At 47.2% G+C, this 17,834-nt stretch overlaps 2 protein-coding genes across 2 annotated transcripts in view; one reads left to right on the top strand and one right to left on the bottom strand.

Moving 5' to 3' along the window:
• LOC119381647 (ubiquitin-like modifier-activating enzyme 1) overlaps positions 1-17,834 on the bottom strand; it is a 43,063-nt gene that overhangs the window by 19,845 nt on the left and 5,384 nt on the right. Inside the window, exons 7-12 of the mRNA XM_049412854.1 lie at positions 10,445-10,577; positions 10,212-10,309; positions 9,492-9,638; positions 5,110-5,280; positions 3,259-3,363; positions 2,376-2,456 (exon numbers count right to left, since the gene is read on the bottom strand). Coding sequence (XP_049268811.1) covers positions 2,376-2,456; positions 3,259-3,363; positions 5,110-5,280; positions 9,492-9,638; positions 10,212-10,309; positions 10,445-10,577 — 735 coding nt within the window. The remainder of the gene's footprint in view (positions 1-2,375; positions 2,457-3,258; positions 3,364-5,109; positions 5,281-9,491; positions 9,639-10,211; positions 10,310-10,444; positions 10,578-17,834) is intronic.
• Positions 2,944-17,834, top strand: part of LOC119383131 (peroxisomal membrane protein PMP34) — a 182,545-nt gene continuing 167,654 nt past the window's right edge. The window contains exon 1 of the mRNA XM_037651137.2: positions 2,944-2,953. The gene's annotated coding sequence lies outside the window, so the exon portion shown is untranslated. The remainder of the gene's footprint in view (positions 2,954-17,834) is intronic.

Genomic DNA, 17,834 nt, shown 5'->3' with positions numbered 1-17,834 from the left:
CGGGAGCGGGCAGGAGCTAGATGTTTCAAAGCCCGTTTTATTGGGGGTATTCTATGGCAGAAATAAGTTTCTACATGGGCACGTGCCCGGTGTGTCATCCCCTGGCTATACTCCTATTCCTGTGTATGCATGTGGTCACTCCTGCAAGCTTACACGTCATCGACCACGTGGACATAGCTCTTTAAAAGACAAAGAAGCAGCACGGGCTCCTCTTCCAAATCTTGCGATCAGGTCAAGGCTCCTCACCGATCACTTCTCGCTGACCTCACTGATTCGAAACACACAACCAAACGTTGATGTATTGTTCCTTAAGGCCTAGATATAGTCCGGCGCGCTCAGCGCACAAAGTCGAGCGCGACGAGGTCCACTACACGACGATGGCTACGGCAGCCTGCTCCGTGATTTTGCACTCTGCTTGAAAACGCCATCTGCTTGAAAACTCGCTCACTTTGACAACTGCGGCAACCAGCTGATTCAGTGGCGCATGCGCAGTTTCCACCGGCGGGGCCGAGGCCCCGCCGGCCCGCTGTTTTTGGTTTTCGCGCGCGCTTTTCCGCGCTCATTGCATTGTTCGAGTGTTCTTCGAAAACGGCTCCCTTGGTGGCATGGCATTAACTCGTCTTCAGAGCCAGAAGATAGCAATAGTCCTACTAGTGCATGCGCACTCTTTTCGTCGAACGTGTCCGCGGTTCCGCGTTCTTCGGCACGGTTGACGCGTACACACTTTTCTCGCTCTCTGCTTCCCTACATGTGCTTTTTGGCTGACACGCGTGTTTTTTCTCGATATGTTCACTGTTTGACTTTACATCGGAAACGACTTTCCTCACAAGCATTGCATTCAACGCTCTGGGAGCCATAAAATAGCTACATTGGTTGCATCAGGAACAGAAGCGGATCATGTATATACAGTACGGTCCACTCTTAGAGGGAACACGCGATCGCGTGGCCGGCGGCCCGCGTGGCGCAAACTGGCGGCGAGATTTGTAAACGCGGCGCACGCGCATAAAGGCGTAAGGGTGGCGTTTGCCGCTGTTCGTCTGCTACTTTCCGCCCCTGTGCTTGGCGAGCGCTGGACAGCGCTTCCGTTTTTCAGCAGTGCGATTCATGTAGTCGCCACTTTACCTGCACCTCGTTGCGTAATCAGCAGGCAGAAAAGAAAGGTGTGGTTTGTTGTTCTCGTTTCTCGCCACTTTTGTTGCGACGCCATTCGCGACCCCAGCGGCCGAATTTCGACTGGGGCCCCCAGCTGTGCAATGCTGTGAAAGTGATAACGAAGCCTGTCACTTGCGTAACCTAGTGTAAGTGCTCATTATGAGGGGCACTGCGAAAGAAACAAAACAAACAACGTCGACAAAGGAGAACAGAACAGCACAAGCGCATGCGCTTGTGCACAAGCACATGCGCTTGTGCTATTCTGTTTTCCCTTTGTCGACGTTGTTTTTTTGCGCAGTTTCCCTCATAATGAATTACCAACTAGCTCAACAGTCTATTCTTGTAAGTGCTCACCGATACGTTAGTCGTAAGCTTTCAACATGCTGCTCGCACCAGCCGGCCGCTTTTTATAAGAGACAAAGAAATTTATGCCCGATGCAGAGATCATAGCGAGCTTGTCCTTCCAAACGTAGAAATATAAAATTTCGCTAGCGCGCGCCGAGCGCTGGGGCGAAGAAGTAGCAGACGACGCGGGACACGAAGCACCCTTGTGATTCTACGCATGTTCTACGCGCATGCTCCGCGTTTCCAGATCTCGCCAGCAGTTAGCGCTCCGCGGACTAGGGGCTTTATGATGGCCTAAAGTTTACGATGGCCGCGCGCTCGCGTGTTCCCTCTAAGAGTGGACCGTACTGTACGTACGTACACATGCCAGAACGGATTCCACAGGCTTCCCAGGCGTTCGTTTTCCCCTCCGTGTCGGAGCAGTCCATGCTGTTGCTGGTCTACACACACATGTGATTTATAATCCCTTCCAGTAGGCGCGCAATCGTGTCATCGTCGATCAATGCGGAGTAAAACACGGCCGCAGTTTCTGAACGCGGACCACAAGCCGCCATTTTGCCGACCGCCGCTGCCGCGCGCATTGCATTGTGGTCTAACGCCAGCCGCGTGGAGCGCGTGAAATAGGAACACGCTCTATTTCCGCGTCGGCCACGACGAGCGCGCCGAATGTTGCCGGGCGCGCCAGCTACGCCGTGACGGCAGACCGGTTTTGGCCGGCGTAGCTTAATCGCGCGTGGTCGCGCGTGCACGCTACGCCGGACTATATCTAGGCCTTTACATCTGAAAGTTCGCCGTAACAGGGTTCACCTCAACGTTCACCTACTGCTAGCGCTAAGATGAGCTTGCTTCTGCGATGAGTTCGGCACATCATAACTCACCACAAAATATGTCTGAGTCATCAGTAATTCCTGCACGTTTACGCCGAAGACACGGGCTTGCCCAGCGTATCTGGAGTATTCCTGCAAAAGGAACACGCACGTGGCAAGACCATGTTAAAAAATGACGCTTTCACTCAAACTTGGTGTTTATTTGTCTTTGCGGATGCAGAGCGACGAACAAGAGCAGAATTCATTTTGCCCTCACTATGATAAAGACGTAATAACATCAGATAAAAGCAGACAGGTCTGCAGCTGCCTGTAAGCACGCTCCCTCCCTCCCTCTCTCTTTCTCTCTCTGTGACGTAGCAATCATTACGGCCGCCTATCGCAAGGTTGCAAATTACGATGAGGAAATAAAATAGACAATTTCAAAAGTTAATTAGAGCGCAACCACACGACACATTCACACACCCACACACCCACAACCCAGACGCGCTGTGCGTGGTTGATGTCTGGGTTGTGGGTGTGTGGGTGTGTGAATGTGTCGTGTGGTTGCGCTCTAATTAACTTTTGAAAATGATCTACCAACTAGCCCAACAACAAGTTCTTTTAAAATAGACAAGCACAGCGCGTGTCGTGTCTAGTTTCTCTTTCCTTTCGTGCTCGTTTTGAAAAGATGCCCAGGCGTTATTACAAAGTCATGTTACAGGAGCGTATTCGCGTCCCATTGACATGAGAGTACACGCCGGAACTCGATCTTGCCCTTAATCAGATTGCGAACTTTCCGGCGCCATGACAGCGACATTGTGACGGGTACCGCCAAAAATGTTCACCGTACAAACACGGTGATCGCTGAAGTACCGCCATACATGTCTGCATGAAATGGCAAGTGCCATTTCCCACCGTCGTTAATCATTAATAACTTCTGCCTTAATGAGCTCACCATGGCATTGGCGTCCGATTCATCTACGTCTGCATCTTGCGGGAGGCACTCGAAAGCGTCGAAGTAGAACCACTGTTGGATGGGGTTGAACTTGCCACTGCACGCCTGTCAAGAGACAACAGGGTGGCGACACTTATCACTAATCGCTGGGTTTTTACGTGCCAAACCCACAACATGGTGATGAGGCACGCCGTTGAAGGGGTTCCGGATTAATTTTTACCGTTTGGGGTTCATTAACCTACACCTAAAGTTTAGTATACGGGTGTTCTTGCATTTATCCGCTATCGAAATGCGGTCGCCGTGGCCGGGATTCGAACCCTCGACCCCAGCGTGACACCGCAGCCGGGTAAGCTACCTTGGCGGGTGTGATCACACTTCGACAAAGCTTATTTATAATAATTACATTGCTACACGCGCTAAATCTTGAGTACAGACTTGTATGCAACGTTATTGCGCAGGGTTACCTATAGCAGTGACACAAAGTGCCCCCAGTTAGTATCTGAAACCGACGACTTTAGTATTGTACATTTCGTATACGAGTGGCCTAATATGCATGCCGGGCCAGGAATAAACTTTTTACCGTTAATTTCCCGCTATGGCCATTTCAGCTGGCCTTCGGACCGCACGATGTCAAATACGGTCGCCTTCTTCCCGCAGTTGCTTCTTTTCGGCGTGACGTCACAGGCCGAAATCCCTCAAGGAACATGGCGTATCCTCGCACATGATAAAGGCATTGACGAGCATGCAGATAAACCGTCGTGCGGCCGCATTCGTCGGGATATGTTCACTTGTACCGTGATTTACTTCACCGGACTGGGGCATATATAGCAAGCCTCGAACAATGTTCTTCAGTGCACGCATCAGCTGGCCTTCGGACCGCACAATGCCAAATTCGTTGGGTCGTCTTCTTGCAGGTCAGTAACTTTGTGTCTTAACTTTATCAGTTGCTGTTTAATCCACCAGAACTGCTCACGTGGTGTTTACACAATCCTTTTTTCTCCTACACAGCTCGCTTGCACTTCACTGATGCTTTGTGTTGACATTGAAGCTAATCCGGGCCCTACCACCGTAAAAGTTTTGGCAGTGGTTTTAACTGGACACAAAACCACGCCGAAGAGGCTCGATGCTATTGAATCGAGGTTCAGTAAAATTGAAGCATCCACGTCCGCGATTAACGAAGTATGTGCGATAAGTCGTGATATAAATAGCAAAGTTCAGCCGATAGAAAAAAAACAAATCTTCAGTAAAGGGTCGCAAGAAATTGCGTAGTAATGCTTGGCGTTGCTGGGAAGAAAAACGAAGGCGGCGCTGACTATGAGCAGGGCATATTCAGAAATGTGTTCGCTGACTTGGTGTGTGTACAGATATGATAAGTTGAAAGAATTGTTCAATTGAAAGCAACTATTCTAGTACTACAATTTTTCTTGAACCTTATAACATGCGTGCATGAGTAACGCCAAGATAAGTCGACTGTGCGCGGTGTCACCGCGATATGCGCAAACGATATAGGGAACCCAAGCTCAAGTTTGGGCGCGACACTCGCGCGGCTCAGCTATGCGTCACTGGGGGCATACGCTGCCCGCGAGGGTGGTTTGTCGCCGGATTTGGCAGCGGCGGCGACAAGAACATGTGCGCGCATGCGCTCCTCATTCGGCCCAGAGCACTGCTAGTCACAGCAGCAGTTACATTGTGACGCACCACAGATGCAATCCGAGAGCTCTGCGCTTGCGCGGAAGAGGGGGCGGCAGTGTTCTGGTCGTGGATGCCCCTAGTTGCGATAAGAGCAGTGGCGCCGCTCGACGTTGCTTTGGAAGCCTGTACAGGAAGCCGAACGACGCGCCAGATGCTTACCTTCAGAACCTCTTGCGCTGCAATGCTTCCGATAACCGCCTGCATCGGACACAGGGAGCCGGCAGATACGCAGGATAGCTTCGTGATTAGTTCATCGTCCACGGCTTCCACCGGTGCGGCCATCGTTGTGTTGAGTTTCTTGGCCAACTTAACCACAGTTTCAGCGTCTTCCTGCGATGACAGGCTCCGCTTACAAAGCTGTCTAGCTATATTTAGTTCATGCAGTTTAGATGGGTTGATAAAAAATGTCTGTGTGCATGCATGGCGGCTATTTCATTATAGCCTTTGTTCTGACGATTATAGAAATACCTCAGGGGACCTGCTTAATGTCAGAGAAGACCAAACGAAAAGGGGCGTAGGAAGGTCGTCCTGCACCAGACACTCGTAGCGTTTCTGGAATAGTTTGCCTTTCTTGATCTTGTGCTGCGCTAATTGAATTTGGGAACGAATATTTAATACGCAAAATACAATCTCTGCCCTCGTCCATTGTATTTCTTCGTGACGTAAGTATTTCACCCAGTTTTACTCGGCGCAGCACAATATGACGGAGCAAGAAAGAGAGAGAGATAGAAAGACCTGTCCGGACAACGCTGAAGGCTTATTTGCAGACTACATTGCGGTTCCTTTAACCTTCGAGTAATCGCTGCAGTAATTCCAGACATAGTTGCTAATCTAACGCGTAATCGCCTCTAGTAATCGCTGCAGTTGTTGTAGGAACGCTATACTTGATGAAGGAAATATACGCTGTTATTTTTATTTGCACCTCTTTCTGGCAAATAAATTCTGCGGAAGCACTCTAGATGGCAAAAAGTTTATGAAAAAAAAAAGATTATTGTTATCCGCCCGTTTTTTTTTTCATTCATTTCACTTGTCTCGTGCGAACCTGACAAACGCTTAAAAAAAAGGAAACATCTCCTTATCCCTGTTTTTTTTATTCAGTCGTGTTCAGCGAACGACAACGGCCTAAATAACAGCAAGTAGCCTATATTCCAATGACATTCGAGAATGATATGGCGCGAAAAAAAAGGCGAAGGTACATGAAATGAATACAACGAGGGCCAACACCCAACAAGTTAGTCTTGTTGTAATTTGGACACCGATGGTTTAGAGCACTGTGTACCCTGCTATGACAGAGCCGGGTGGCGCTGTCCCTATGAACACAAGGAGTACATATTTTGTGTTTAAAAGAAAGGGAAATGATCTTGAGTACTAAGTACTTTACTATCGAAGAGCAGTAGGCTCTCTCTTATTGTGGCATGAAGAGGCAATCCCAAACAGTTCATATCCGTGTGTTTGTGTTTACAGCAAATTGTGAATGATTCAGAGTAGAACGTACTCTACTTCGGGAGAATTGTATGTAGCTGCCCCTTACGAAGGTCACAACCTGCAAGATACCACAATGGCTGCTTGGGCGAGTTGGTGATTCAATATAGTCGAAATACGAGCGCGTAACTGCACAAGGATACATGGACTTGTCTCTGTCTTCTTGTGTCACTGTGCAGTTAAGCATTCGTATTTCAAACTGCAAGATATGTGTCGAAGAAATGGTTAACGATTTGAGGTGCTATACGTATCCTACTAAAGTGCAGCAGTAAGCCGTCCGGTACGACAAGGTAAATTGTTTCAAGCAATATGCAGCGTAACGAACAACGGCGTATTGACGAGTCAAGCATCACTCCATTCAATAAAGAGATGTCTCTCGATATATAACCTGCGTAGTTGTTCTAGGTGCCTTTCTTGATTCTTTCAGTACGGAATTGACAATTTCTGATAACGGATGCGCCGCTGTGCAGCGACTTCATTGATTTCGTTAACGTCGCACTGCCATTAACTTAGCAGCCACGCATCTAACACCTATACGAGCACCATATTAGATGTACATGCACCATGTATGCACATGAACTGATGGACGCAGTTTTAAATGTTGGTAAACAACTCAGGTACTGGATTGAGACAGCATGAACACAACGCGGCTGTTATAACATCGTATCGCCAACCCCAGGCAGCGCTGGTTGTACGCGAGTAAATACAGTAGTTCAATTTGATCAGAAATTATTGTTATCGGAAATCATCCTTCCCTTACAGAGGGTGGGTGAAAGTTGAGGCCCGGGAAGATATTGTTTTAATAGCGCAAATGTATAGCCCTGCGGGAATCTAACCCGTTCACACATAGATGGATAAAGTCCGCTCGTGAAAGTAACATCATTACAAATTTGTGTGATGGGGGGCGTCAAGTGTCGGAGGACTCAAAGCACTGGGCGATCAAAAGAACGCAATGAGAGTGCAAATGAACGCAAAGAGTTAGGTGGGCCGCAACGCTTGGGGGCCCCACAAACTGTAGAGAGATTTAGTTTCGGGAGCATAGCAAGTTTTACCTTAGGCGTCCCTCGCTGCTTCCCGCAACGCTTCCTCAACCTAAACTATTATTACGACTAGGGGTGCCTTAGTGCCATCGGCTTCGGAACCACGGCCGTCGAACTGTTCTGCCATTGTAGTCACATGACATGCGCGGCAAGCACATAGATGGTTGAAAAGCCTTCGGACACGTGCAGACCATTTGGGAGCAAAATTTTTCTACCAGGTCAGACGAATGAAACATCGCGTTCTGCTCAGTTCACCTTGCCGGAGCAAGGGCAACTTTCTGGCTTCCCTAGGTGGTATATATGTTTGCGTGCACACACATTAGCGACGCTGATGAGGACCTGTGGCGTACCACACCACGTTGTACACTAATCCTGCTCGTCCGCGGAGACGGATTTCTTAGGCAATCCTTCACTACCTTGAGGACACCGAGCTGGATAGCCGGCCTCTAGAAACCTCCTGCTCCTCACCAGGTCCCGCACCAACACCCCTTAGACTTGGACCAGGCCCAGGTGACGTAGCCCAGACTGGAAGCGCTGCTCTACACATCCTTCTCCTCTCTACAATTTGTCATCGTTTCCTTCACCATTTCGACACCCACTGACGCCGAGCCATGCTCTATTCGAGTATTGCAGAGCTAACTTTCTTTCCTAATTTCGTTCACTCTTCTCCTCCTCCTCACCACCTTCGATCAGAGCGGGAAGTAAAGACGTCAGGCTATATGCGCCTAGTCCTTTCTTACAATGGTGACAAACAGCGATGGTCTCTTCTCCAAGTCTCGCACACCGTCCAGGTTCCACACCGTTAACGCTGAGTGGAGTCCAAACTAGTCCATAAGAATGTGGCACCCGTACTACCCTTTTGCTCTCTTGTGTATAGGCAGAACACGGTGGTAAGAGGAGCGTCTTCAAGGACACTTGCGAAAAGCTACTGCCACAAACAGCCACTTCTTCAAACGCGCCGAACGAGCTCCCGAATGGCAACTTAAGTTGGCTTTGCATAATTAGTTTCTTTCAACTTCCAGCTCCAAATTGCCCACATATCAATCCGCTTCAAGTATACTGTTATCTTTCTTTTTCATTACTTGAAATACATTACATTTGTTTAAGCACATAGCTAGTGGCTAGGTTGTCTATATACATGTAGTTCGTGCCAGTGAAACTAAATGTAAATATACGTAATATGCAGACGCGCATATCTAGGCATGCATATTTTGCAAGACAGCATGGCGTAGCAAAAAAACTGCTTAACTATTTTAAAAGTTGAGTTGGTTCGAAAAATAGTTTAGCTGGATATGAAAGAGAAAAAGCGCACACCTGTGAGCCAAACTGATATATTAAGGAGACATCTTAACACAATACTTATGAGTACAAATAGTGGCACACATTCATTGTGTCGTTATGAGTGCTAACTGAAAAAAAAACAGCAAATGTCTTCGATTTTTACTATCATGATATATCCGTATAGGTTACGGAAATAAGCAGCTTCTTTATATGAACTAGAAGCCCATTCCAAACTTTTTATCTCCCTTCACCCATGCCCCCACCCTTTCTCTCAAAAAGAAAAAAACCTGCAATAGACGCTTTCCGTATGCATTCATTACTATAGGGTAAATTAAAGCTTCGAGATGAAACACTCCTGGTACGCAATCTTAGAGGTGAAATATAGAAAATTGAAATCTTTGGTCCTTATGTTAAAGTGAAGCTACGGCCGAAACTTTCTAATATTGCTCTATTGACACAATATATATCATATCGGTGATCATAGGCGTGCGCAGGGTTCCCCTTCGGGGGGGGGGGGGGGGCGAAAGTTCGTCGCAGCGGCCCTCCCCTCCCTATTATATCAATGTGTGGGGCTGGCTTTGCCCCCCCCCCCCCCCCCCGTGCGCACGCCTATGTCGGTGATGTACTCTTAAACGCGCTGTTCATTTCGCTGTCCACCTCTCGTGAGTGTGGCAGACGCAGCGCCATCTGCAACTCTATTATGGTATCCTCTCGGTCTTTAACGATTACGTTACGTACCTTGTTCCATGGCCTTGGAAGGCGTGAATAGAACCTTTCAAAGGCATGAAGCGCTTGAAACCCCAAGTGAAGTTGCGCAGGGCGATTCACCTTCGCGAAGTCTGACACAATGAAGTCTGGGTTCATCATGGACTCCTTGAAAGGCTTCTGCAAGCGCACAAAACATATTCGCGCGAAAATCTCCTTGCTGCGTCACATGAGAGCTTGTGCGATACGCGGGCGCAAGCCAAGTTGTAAGTCTAATACAAACAAAAAAGCTGGAGCAGAAATTGCCTACTGGAGGATTGGCAAAAATAGCGTAAGTATCATATGCGTAACAATCATGTGGAGTTAGTTATGAGGTTAGTAGAAAGTAATAGCCAAATTTATAATGTATTTTTTCGCACTACGTTTTTTATTTATTGAGTGATTACTGTACCAGCCTACGCTTTTTTCTTCGCCAGCTGTATGTCAGTTACTTGTAGCTGCAACTGTGTTATCCTGCTTTCTTTCTGCACCAGCTCTATTATATACTTATTTATTGCGGCAACTACGGCGGCTTACTTTGTTTCTGCGCCGACTACATGGTATAGTTACTTGTTGTAGCAGCTCTACTGTTCTGCTTTCTTACTGCGCCAACTGCTTTTGTTACCTTCACACGCTGTTACACAAACACCCACACACGCTTTCCTCTCGACACCTCGCCAAAAACAATGCGTGCTTGTTATCAGCTATACTCACGAACTTTATGTCATTCGGCATTTTAACTTGCGTTGCGAAGCCGCCTGAGGTGTAATCACTGAACTGCGTCGTGTCACCCACAGAGAATTCGGTCGGGCCTAGGAAATCAACGCAGAGCAGATTAGAAAAGGCAGAAATTTGGTAGCAACGTGCGCATAGGCCACTGAAACCCATTATAAATCGTACTTTACAGGAAACAAGAAACGCGGCTATAGGTGACAGACACCACTTACTTAGCACCTTGATTTTCATTGGTGGGCTGCTGTTGATCTCGTTCATGCCTTTGACTTCGGAGAAGGTGACGTAGTCCCCGTCTTCGAGACCGTGCCGCGTTTCCTCTGGGCAGGAAACTATGCCTTGTTGTTCCTATGGAGACACGCGTAGGGAAGCACGTGTAAGCCCGGTGAGTGAATGGGAAGAAAAAATGGCCGCACAAACCATTATACACTGTAAGCAAAAAATAAAAAAAGCAGATTACCTGTTACTCTTATTGGCGAGACCTGACTTCTCACATATGTGTAACAAGCGTCGAAAGCTGGGCGAGTTGGTAAGGTTTCATCTTCTAGCAAACTGCGCGGCAAACGGGACACAAAGAAGGAACGAAAGAGACAGACGAATATATGTCTTTAAAGACATCTTTAAAGACATATGTCTTTAAAGTTACACATTAATTTATAGATGCACGTTAACTTTCCTTTTGGAAAGTCGTGAGAGGCACAACTCTTCAAAAGAGTATTTAGCATGTATCTTTAAAGAGTAACAGGCAATCTCCCATAGAATGTATTCTAAAGTATGCGTGGTTGCTGTCCTGATGAAGAGAAGTCCTTTTGTCGAAACTTCGGCTCCAGCGACATTCCCCGTTGAACGAATTTTCGCTGCTATGTGCTAAAGCGATGCTTGATGCTTCTGGGAAAAAGATCAAGCTGCGTTCGGCACTTTTATCGATGTCACGTTCGATCAGAACTGTAGGTAGAAGCACTAAACCCGAGATTACAACAACTTGTACACCCTCCGCAGTGATGTCAAAGGCGTGGGATAAGGCGTCATAGTGAGTGAGGAAGGGTGTGATTGGACGATTACGAAATAAACAGAGCGATGCTGTGTTTGAACGAATGTGTGTCTGAACAGGGTGACTCCCAAATAGTTTGAGCGGGAGTATCAACACTCTTGTACGTGAGCGAGTGCCGGCATCTACTCTCCTACCAACACCCAACCCAACCATACAATAGCACGAGCCCTCACCCGACCGCATTATTAGAGTTCACTAGGAACCTGCTCGTTCAAAGCGGTACATTAGGAAAGCACAGCAATCCTAGTGTGCAAGCGGACGTATCGTGCTTTTATTTCTTTGCTGCGTCACTCAATCTGTGATACGACTAAGAGACGCGCGTCGCGTCTCCGCTCTAGCAACACCACCTAGACAAATAGGCGGCCTTGGCTCTAGTCGGGCTGTAATTTGAGAGAGGCAACGCGCTGGTTGTCGGCTGGGTACGAAAGTGTCCCGGCCAAGACCACCTTGCGAGAGGAGCGGTTACAGTGAGGCGTCTTAGACAGCGCACATCCACCTTGGACCGGCTGCTATATTCGTCATTTGTTCCTGCGCATTTTCCCGACGTCACTTTCGTGACGGAAATCATCATCATCATCATCAGCCTGTCTACGCCCACTGCAGGGCAAAGGCCTCTCCCATGTTCCGCCAATCAACCCGGTCCTGTGCTTTCTGCTGCCACGTTATACCTGCAAACTTCTTAATCTCATCTACCCACCTAATTTTCTGTCTCCCCCCCACGCGTTTGCCATCTCTTGGAGTCCAGTCAGTTACCCTTAATGACCACCGGTTGTCCTGCCGACGTGCTACGTGACTGGCCCATATCCATTTCTTCTTCTTGATTTCAACTATGATGTCCTTAACCCCCGTTTGTTCCCTGACCCACTCTGCTCTCTTCCTGTCTCTTAAGGTTACACCTATCATTTTCCTTTCCATCGCTCGCTGCGTCGTCCTCAGTTTAAGTTAAACCCTCTTTGTAAGTCTCCAGGTTTCTGCTCCGTAGGTAAGTACCGGTAAGATGCAGCTGTTATATACCTTCCTCTTGAGGGATAGTGGTAGATTACCATTCATGATTTGATAATGCTTGCCGAATGAGCCCCAACCCATCCTTATTCTTCTAGTTATTTCACTCTCATGGTTCGGCTCCGCGGTTACTACCTGTCCTAAGTAGACGTACTCCTTTACAACTTCCAGTGTCTCGCCACCTATCGCAAAGCGCTGTTCTCTGCCAAGAGTGTTCCACATTACTTTAGTTTTATGCATATTAATTTTCATACCTACTCTTCTACTTTCCGTATCCAGTTAAGTAATCATGAGCCGTAATTCGTCTCCCGCGTTACTCATCCCGCGTGACGGAAATGACATCAGTGAAATCTTAGTGGACCCCGGCATAAAACATATTCGTGTTAAATATACAAGAGCCCTAGCCTTATTGGGAAAATGAGGGGCAAGCGAAGTTTGGCGGGTGCGTTCCTGACAACCTTCTGCTGGGTGTGCATGCCTACTACCCTCCTTTCTTCCTTCATTTCTTTCTTTGCTTCTAATTGTGCAATGCTCCCTCCCAACTGCTTCCTTCCTTCATGCTGGGAATCGGGCACTCATCCACGTGTTTAGCAGCGCAATACTTGTTACTGCATGCAACAACGACGGCCATGCGTTCATAACCAGGCAAGAATGAAATGTGCAACAAGAAATGACAAGTCACCTCGATATCCCCGACAATGACCATATTTCCGTATCAGAACGGGTGAACACCAACAAGCCTACGATTGAAAGAGCATCAGTTATTGGGAGACAGCGCATACAAACACGCATGCGACTGGCCCACCTTCGAGGGCCTAGTTGTGTACACACACGAGCTATGAGGTGGCCAACCTAGTCTAGCAACGTTGGTGGTGGCGGTGGCATAGTGCGCAGCCAAGCTACAATGTCTAGTTCACTGTAACCAAGCCGCCGCTGCCGTTACCGAAATCGAACTCGTATAAGCTTGGCTTTAAAATGCTCGAGATTTAGACTGCTTCCTACGCTACTACGTATGGATGTGCGAAGAACTAGCGGATGAGTTTTGTGTGTTTAGAACAAGTGAGAATGACTTTGCGTACTCTACTACAGGAGGGCGGTATGCCGTCCGTACCATCATGCGTTTCTTACTCAAACAAATGCCGACTAGAGCCGCGGAATCTACCACTAAATAATAAAATATCCCTCAGAAAGCACACTTGTTCATTTCGTTAGCATCTTACTTATAGTTATTTATCCTGTTTCATTTTTATCAGCTCTTTGAGAAGCGTTTCGACCACTGCTTATGACTTTTATCTGAAGCTTTGTAACATTCCAGGCGGAAATATAACCAATGTACTACCACTGGCTGTGACTTGTCAATTTCGGCAAGCTTAGCGCTGAGAATGCTTCAGGCGAGGAACCTGAGCTAGACAATTTAGGTCAGTGTTCATCGCAAGGAAGTTTCCTCTATTCCATAGCGCGCTCAAAGCCATATAATAAAAACCATGCCGTAAAATCTGTCATATTACGCTCACTGGATTTATGCTCTAGTATTTCTTAGCGCCCAACAAAGTATCAACTACTTCTACGAAGGCATGGTTCGCTTTAGTGTTATAACCGATTCCTATGAAGCAGACACCGACCTTTTTTTTTTTCATACTTCGCGGGCTTTCTCCAGCACGTAGGAACAGATTGCTTAATCACTAGGGGGTTAGAAGATTATTAAACTAGATTCCATCAATTCTCTATCAACCACCGCGGTGTTGCAATGGTCATGGCGCTCGGCTGCTGACCCGATAGTCGGGGGTTCGATTCCGCGGCCGCGGCGGTCGCATTTCGAAGCAGATGAAACTTTAGAGGCCCGTGTGATTTCAGGCGCACGTTAAAGAAAGTTTTGGAATGTAAAACACTATGTGCTATTATAAATTTTCTTTTACTTTCACAATGAAACTTTTGCTGCACAGCTTTTATTTGCAAGTTTGGCCGAGCAATCTTGACTAACTACGCAATTATGCAGGCTAACAAACAAAAGGTAGTACGACTTTCTTCGCACAACTGGCATCAACATGTAAGTTTAGCTTCGGGCTCCTGTAGAGTGCTTCGGCGTACTTTTATACATTGCCTATAGCTCTTTCACGGACATTCTCGTGTATGCAATAAAGCTGTTGCGTGGACTCTCTTCTCCTCTGGGAAGGTCACCGTCCCTCTACTATACGGCACTGGTTCCCGCGGGGACCCAGTTTCTTTGCATGCCACACGACTTGTGTTTGTGTATAGGGCTTGTTGATACTATCCTCGTTGTCTTTTTACATTTTTCATTCTTACTTCGCATATTTGAAATTTCATTATGTAGTTGGCATTTTAGGAAGACGTAGGTTTGAAATGTTCAAACTTTATAAATTCAAGACATATTCGAGGACAAGCCAAAGTATGCTGCGAGTTGCCGGAATTTTCACCTTTGAGTGATTTGCAACATGTTAATGAATCACTCTACTCGTGTCAACGAAGGCTTTGGAGCACCAGTGAATGGGCATCGGGCATGCTTCGTAAAAACGACTTTAACGCATTTTCTTTTCTATAGCGTGAGCATCGGCGCTGCGTCGATTTCTATCACTGCAGCAATAATAAATACTTCAAACGAGTCGCTGATTAATGGACGGTCCTATATGAATATCACGTCGCGATGACAGTTGTGTAAACTTTGGACCAACACGACAAAATCCCCGCGGTAAAATGTACAGATAGCACAATTGGCCGCGAGATCGACCTATAGGTGGCAGCACCGTCGCCGCGTTAGTGTGGAGAGGCGGTCGGAGGCGCGTATACAAATGCACACGGCGGCGCTTCGTTGTGAGCGGTTTGAGCCGATTGTCGGCGAATAAAATGCGTTGATTGCAGCTTACTGGTAATATATACGCTCTTCATTGTTGAATCGATGCACGAAGATCATCCAACGTTACTATTACTAGTGAGAGAAGCGCAATCTGCCGATGAAAAGGATGTTCGCCCTCGATGACAGCCTGCGCTTACGCACTATATGACGTTTTTTGTTGTTTTTGTCTGTACGTGTTTAGCTTGTGTTTCGTGTACTACGCACTCCTTCAAAGCGTACCTAAATCTAAGCACACGTGTGGTTCTGCATAAATTTCACCCCAAGTTAAAATTTTGCGCGGCAACTCCGTTTTATCACTGCCGTGTCATTCCATTGTCTGTTTTTCTTTTCTTTTTTTAGGGACAGTTTGAGTACCGAAGTCTCAGACTTCACTTGATAGAAATATTTCGCTGTAGCGGGACCACGACCGTAAAATAAAAGGACATTTTAAGCACAACTAAAGCTCACCATGAACTGGAGTGTCGCGGTTGTACACCTATACAACAGCGCGAAAGTGCATGAGCCTCGTTTTTGTTTACCACCGAGTCGCTGAAACGCTGCATTCACACAATATTTAATGTTCCTCATGTTTGGGACTATGTCAAGCGCACTTTAGGGTGTGCTTGAACCAGAAAGCGGCACCAACACTGAAATGATTTTGGCGAACGAAGGGCACGACATCATTACACAGCCCTCTCGAAAGTCGCACCCACTAGTCTTATTACAATGCGCATGCAGCCGAGCAAGCTCATTTTCTTCTGTACACCATGTTAGGTATACGTACGAGCAGTTACATTCGCGTTTACATAACAGAACAAACCGCCCTTTGAGAACGTGCAGGACGTACGCGCACATGCAAACACGACGTGGCTAGCAGACGACGCAGGTAGCAATCCACACTAGGCGCGCTTCAGCCAGTAGCCGCCAGGCGGCGACTCCGCTCGATCTCGCGTCAAATGCACACATATAAGCATATAAATGCACACATTAGCGAAGTTATCGCTGACTACTCACCATGCCTAACACGATGTAAAGAAGCATTTGGCCTTGATCGGCTGTATATGTACTGTAATAAGATCAGTGAGTGCACTTGTCGAGAGTGTTGTGTGTGGTCGTCGTACCGTCCGTTCACGAGAGTCATGTCAGCGGAGGTGCCGCTCTGTGGTTCAAGCGCATTGCAAAGTGCACTTGGCGTTGTCCTAAAGATGAGAAGTATTAAATATCATGTGAATATAGCCTTTTAGCGGCTCGGTGGTTAAAAAAAAGGCTCTCATGCACTTGCGCGTTGTGGTTAGGCGTATAACTTCGGGACTGTCGTTTATAGGTTACGCGATGAGCTTTAGTTGTGTACGGTCCTGGTTCCACTGCAGAGAAATATTTCTGTCAAGTCACGTCTGACACTTCGGTACTTAAAATGTCCCCTAAACAGAACAGAAAATGGAATGACACGGAAATCGCAAAACTGAGTTGCCTTGCGCAATTATAACTTGTGGCGAAATGTATACAAAGACACCCGTGTACTTGCGAGGATAGCTTATGTCTGTCAAATTTGCGCTTTGGCAAGTTCAGTGTCGGAAGTGCGTCAGGCCTCAATCTCTTCTGCGAAAACCCTTTAAAAAAAAGAGAGCGAGCGAGAAAAATATATTCATCAAGATCAGCAGTGGCTATAAACTCGCTCGCGCATTTTCATCGCTTACGTGGCGAGTGAGGGCTCATAAAACGATACCGTTTACTATGCACCAGATCATGCATACACACTTGCCGCGTTTCGGTGCACGTACTTGCCCTGCGGAATACTGAGAACGGTTCTCGCGGCCGTATAAACACAATGGAACACGCGTAAACTACAAAAGGGCTCGGGGACTCTCGTTTAAACAGACTCATAGCCGAGTGCGAACAAACTTTGCATTCACAGCGCAGACGGTACTTGAATGACAAAAGAATAAATTCCATGAATTAATTTTCTTCTTTCTCGATTGATTCTCGCTTAATTTTCCTGCGGAAGTGTACGAAAAATCAAGGCACAGGGAAGCTTCCCCGAGCGTTCGCTTACTGCGACCGCCTTCACGCTCGTAGTGCACAGCAGCAACAAGCATATAAATGCACACATTAGCGAAGTTATCGCTGACTACTCACCATTCTTTCTCGTCTGCGAATGCGAATGCACAGTCGTCGAAGTGCTTGCTGCACACCATCGCGTACTTGGAAGGCGCCCTGCCGTTACGAAGCCTAACGAGCCACAGTCGGCGAAGTTCCGCGTCGGTGGGATAAAAATGGAAGCTTATCCCTGGCTCTGTGCAGTATGTGCGGCATTGTGGCACCGAACAAAACCTCACCATCGATAACGAAGGGTTTTCTGCGGGTACGGAACACAAAATCACGATGTGAAAACAGAAGCCCCGTGCACTTCTACACACACCACACGAAACCAGTATCCACACTAGCAGGGTGACGGTGCTGCCACCTATAGGTCGATCTCGCCGGGAATAGCACACTAGGAACAACACAGCGTATGTGGAGGTGGCTGTTCTCATCAGAATATAGGTTTTTGGAAGCACTTGCACTGAATTGATGGATGAATCTGTACTGTTATACTAACCATAATAATTTGAAAGCAATCCTCCTAGGAAGCTGCTCCATCCACGTCATCCAAGAATGGTGACTTTGAAGCGTTCATTAATTAAGCAGCAACAAGTTACAA

Source organism: Rhipicephalus sanguineus, chromosome 2 (genome assembly GCF_013339695.2).
Source record: "Rhipicephalus sanguineus isolate Rsan-2018 chromosome 2, BIME_Rsan_1.4, whole genome shotgun sequence".
In the NCBI taxonomy this organism is placed as follows: Eukaryota; Metazoa; Arthropoda; class Arachnida; order Ixodida; family Ixodidae; genus Rhipicephalus; species Rhipicephalus sanguineus.
This window is presented reverse-complemented; position numbering and strand designations above follow the sequence as displayed.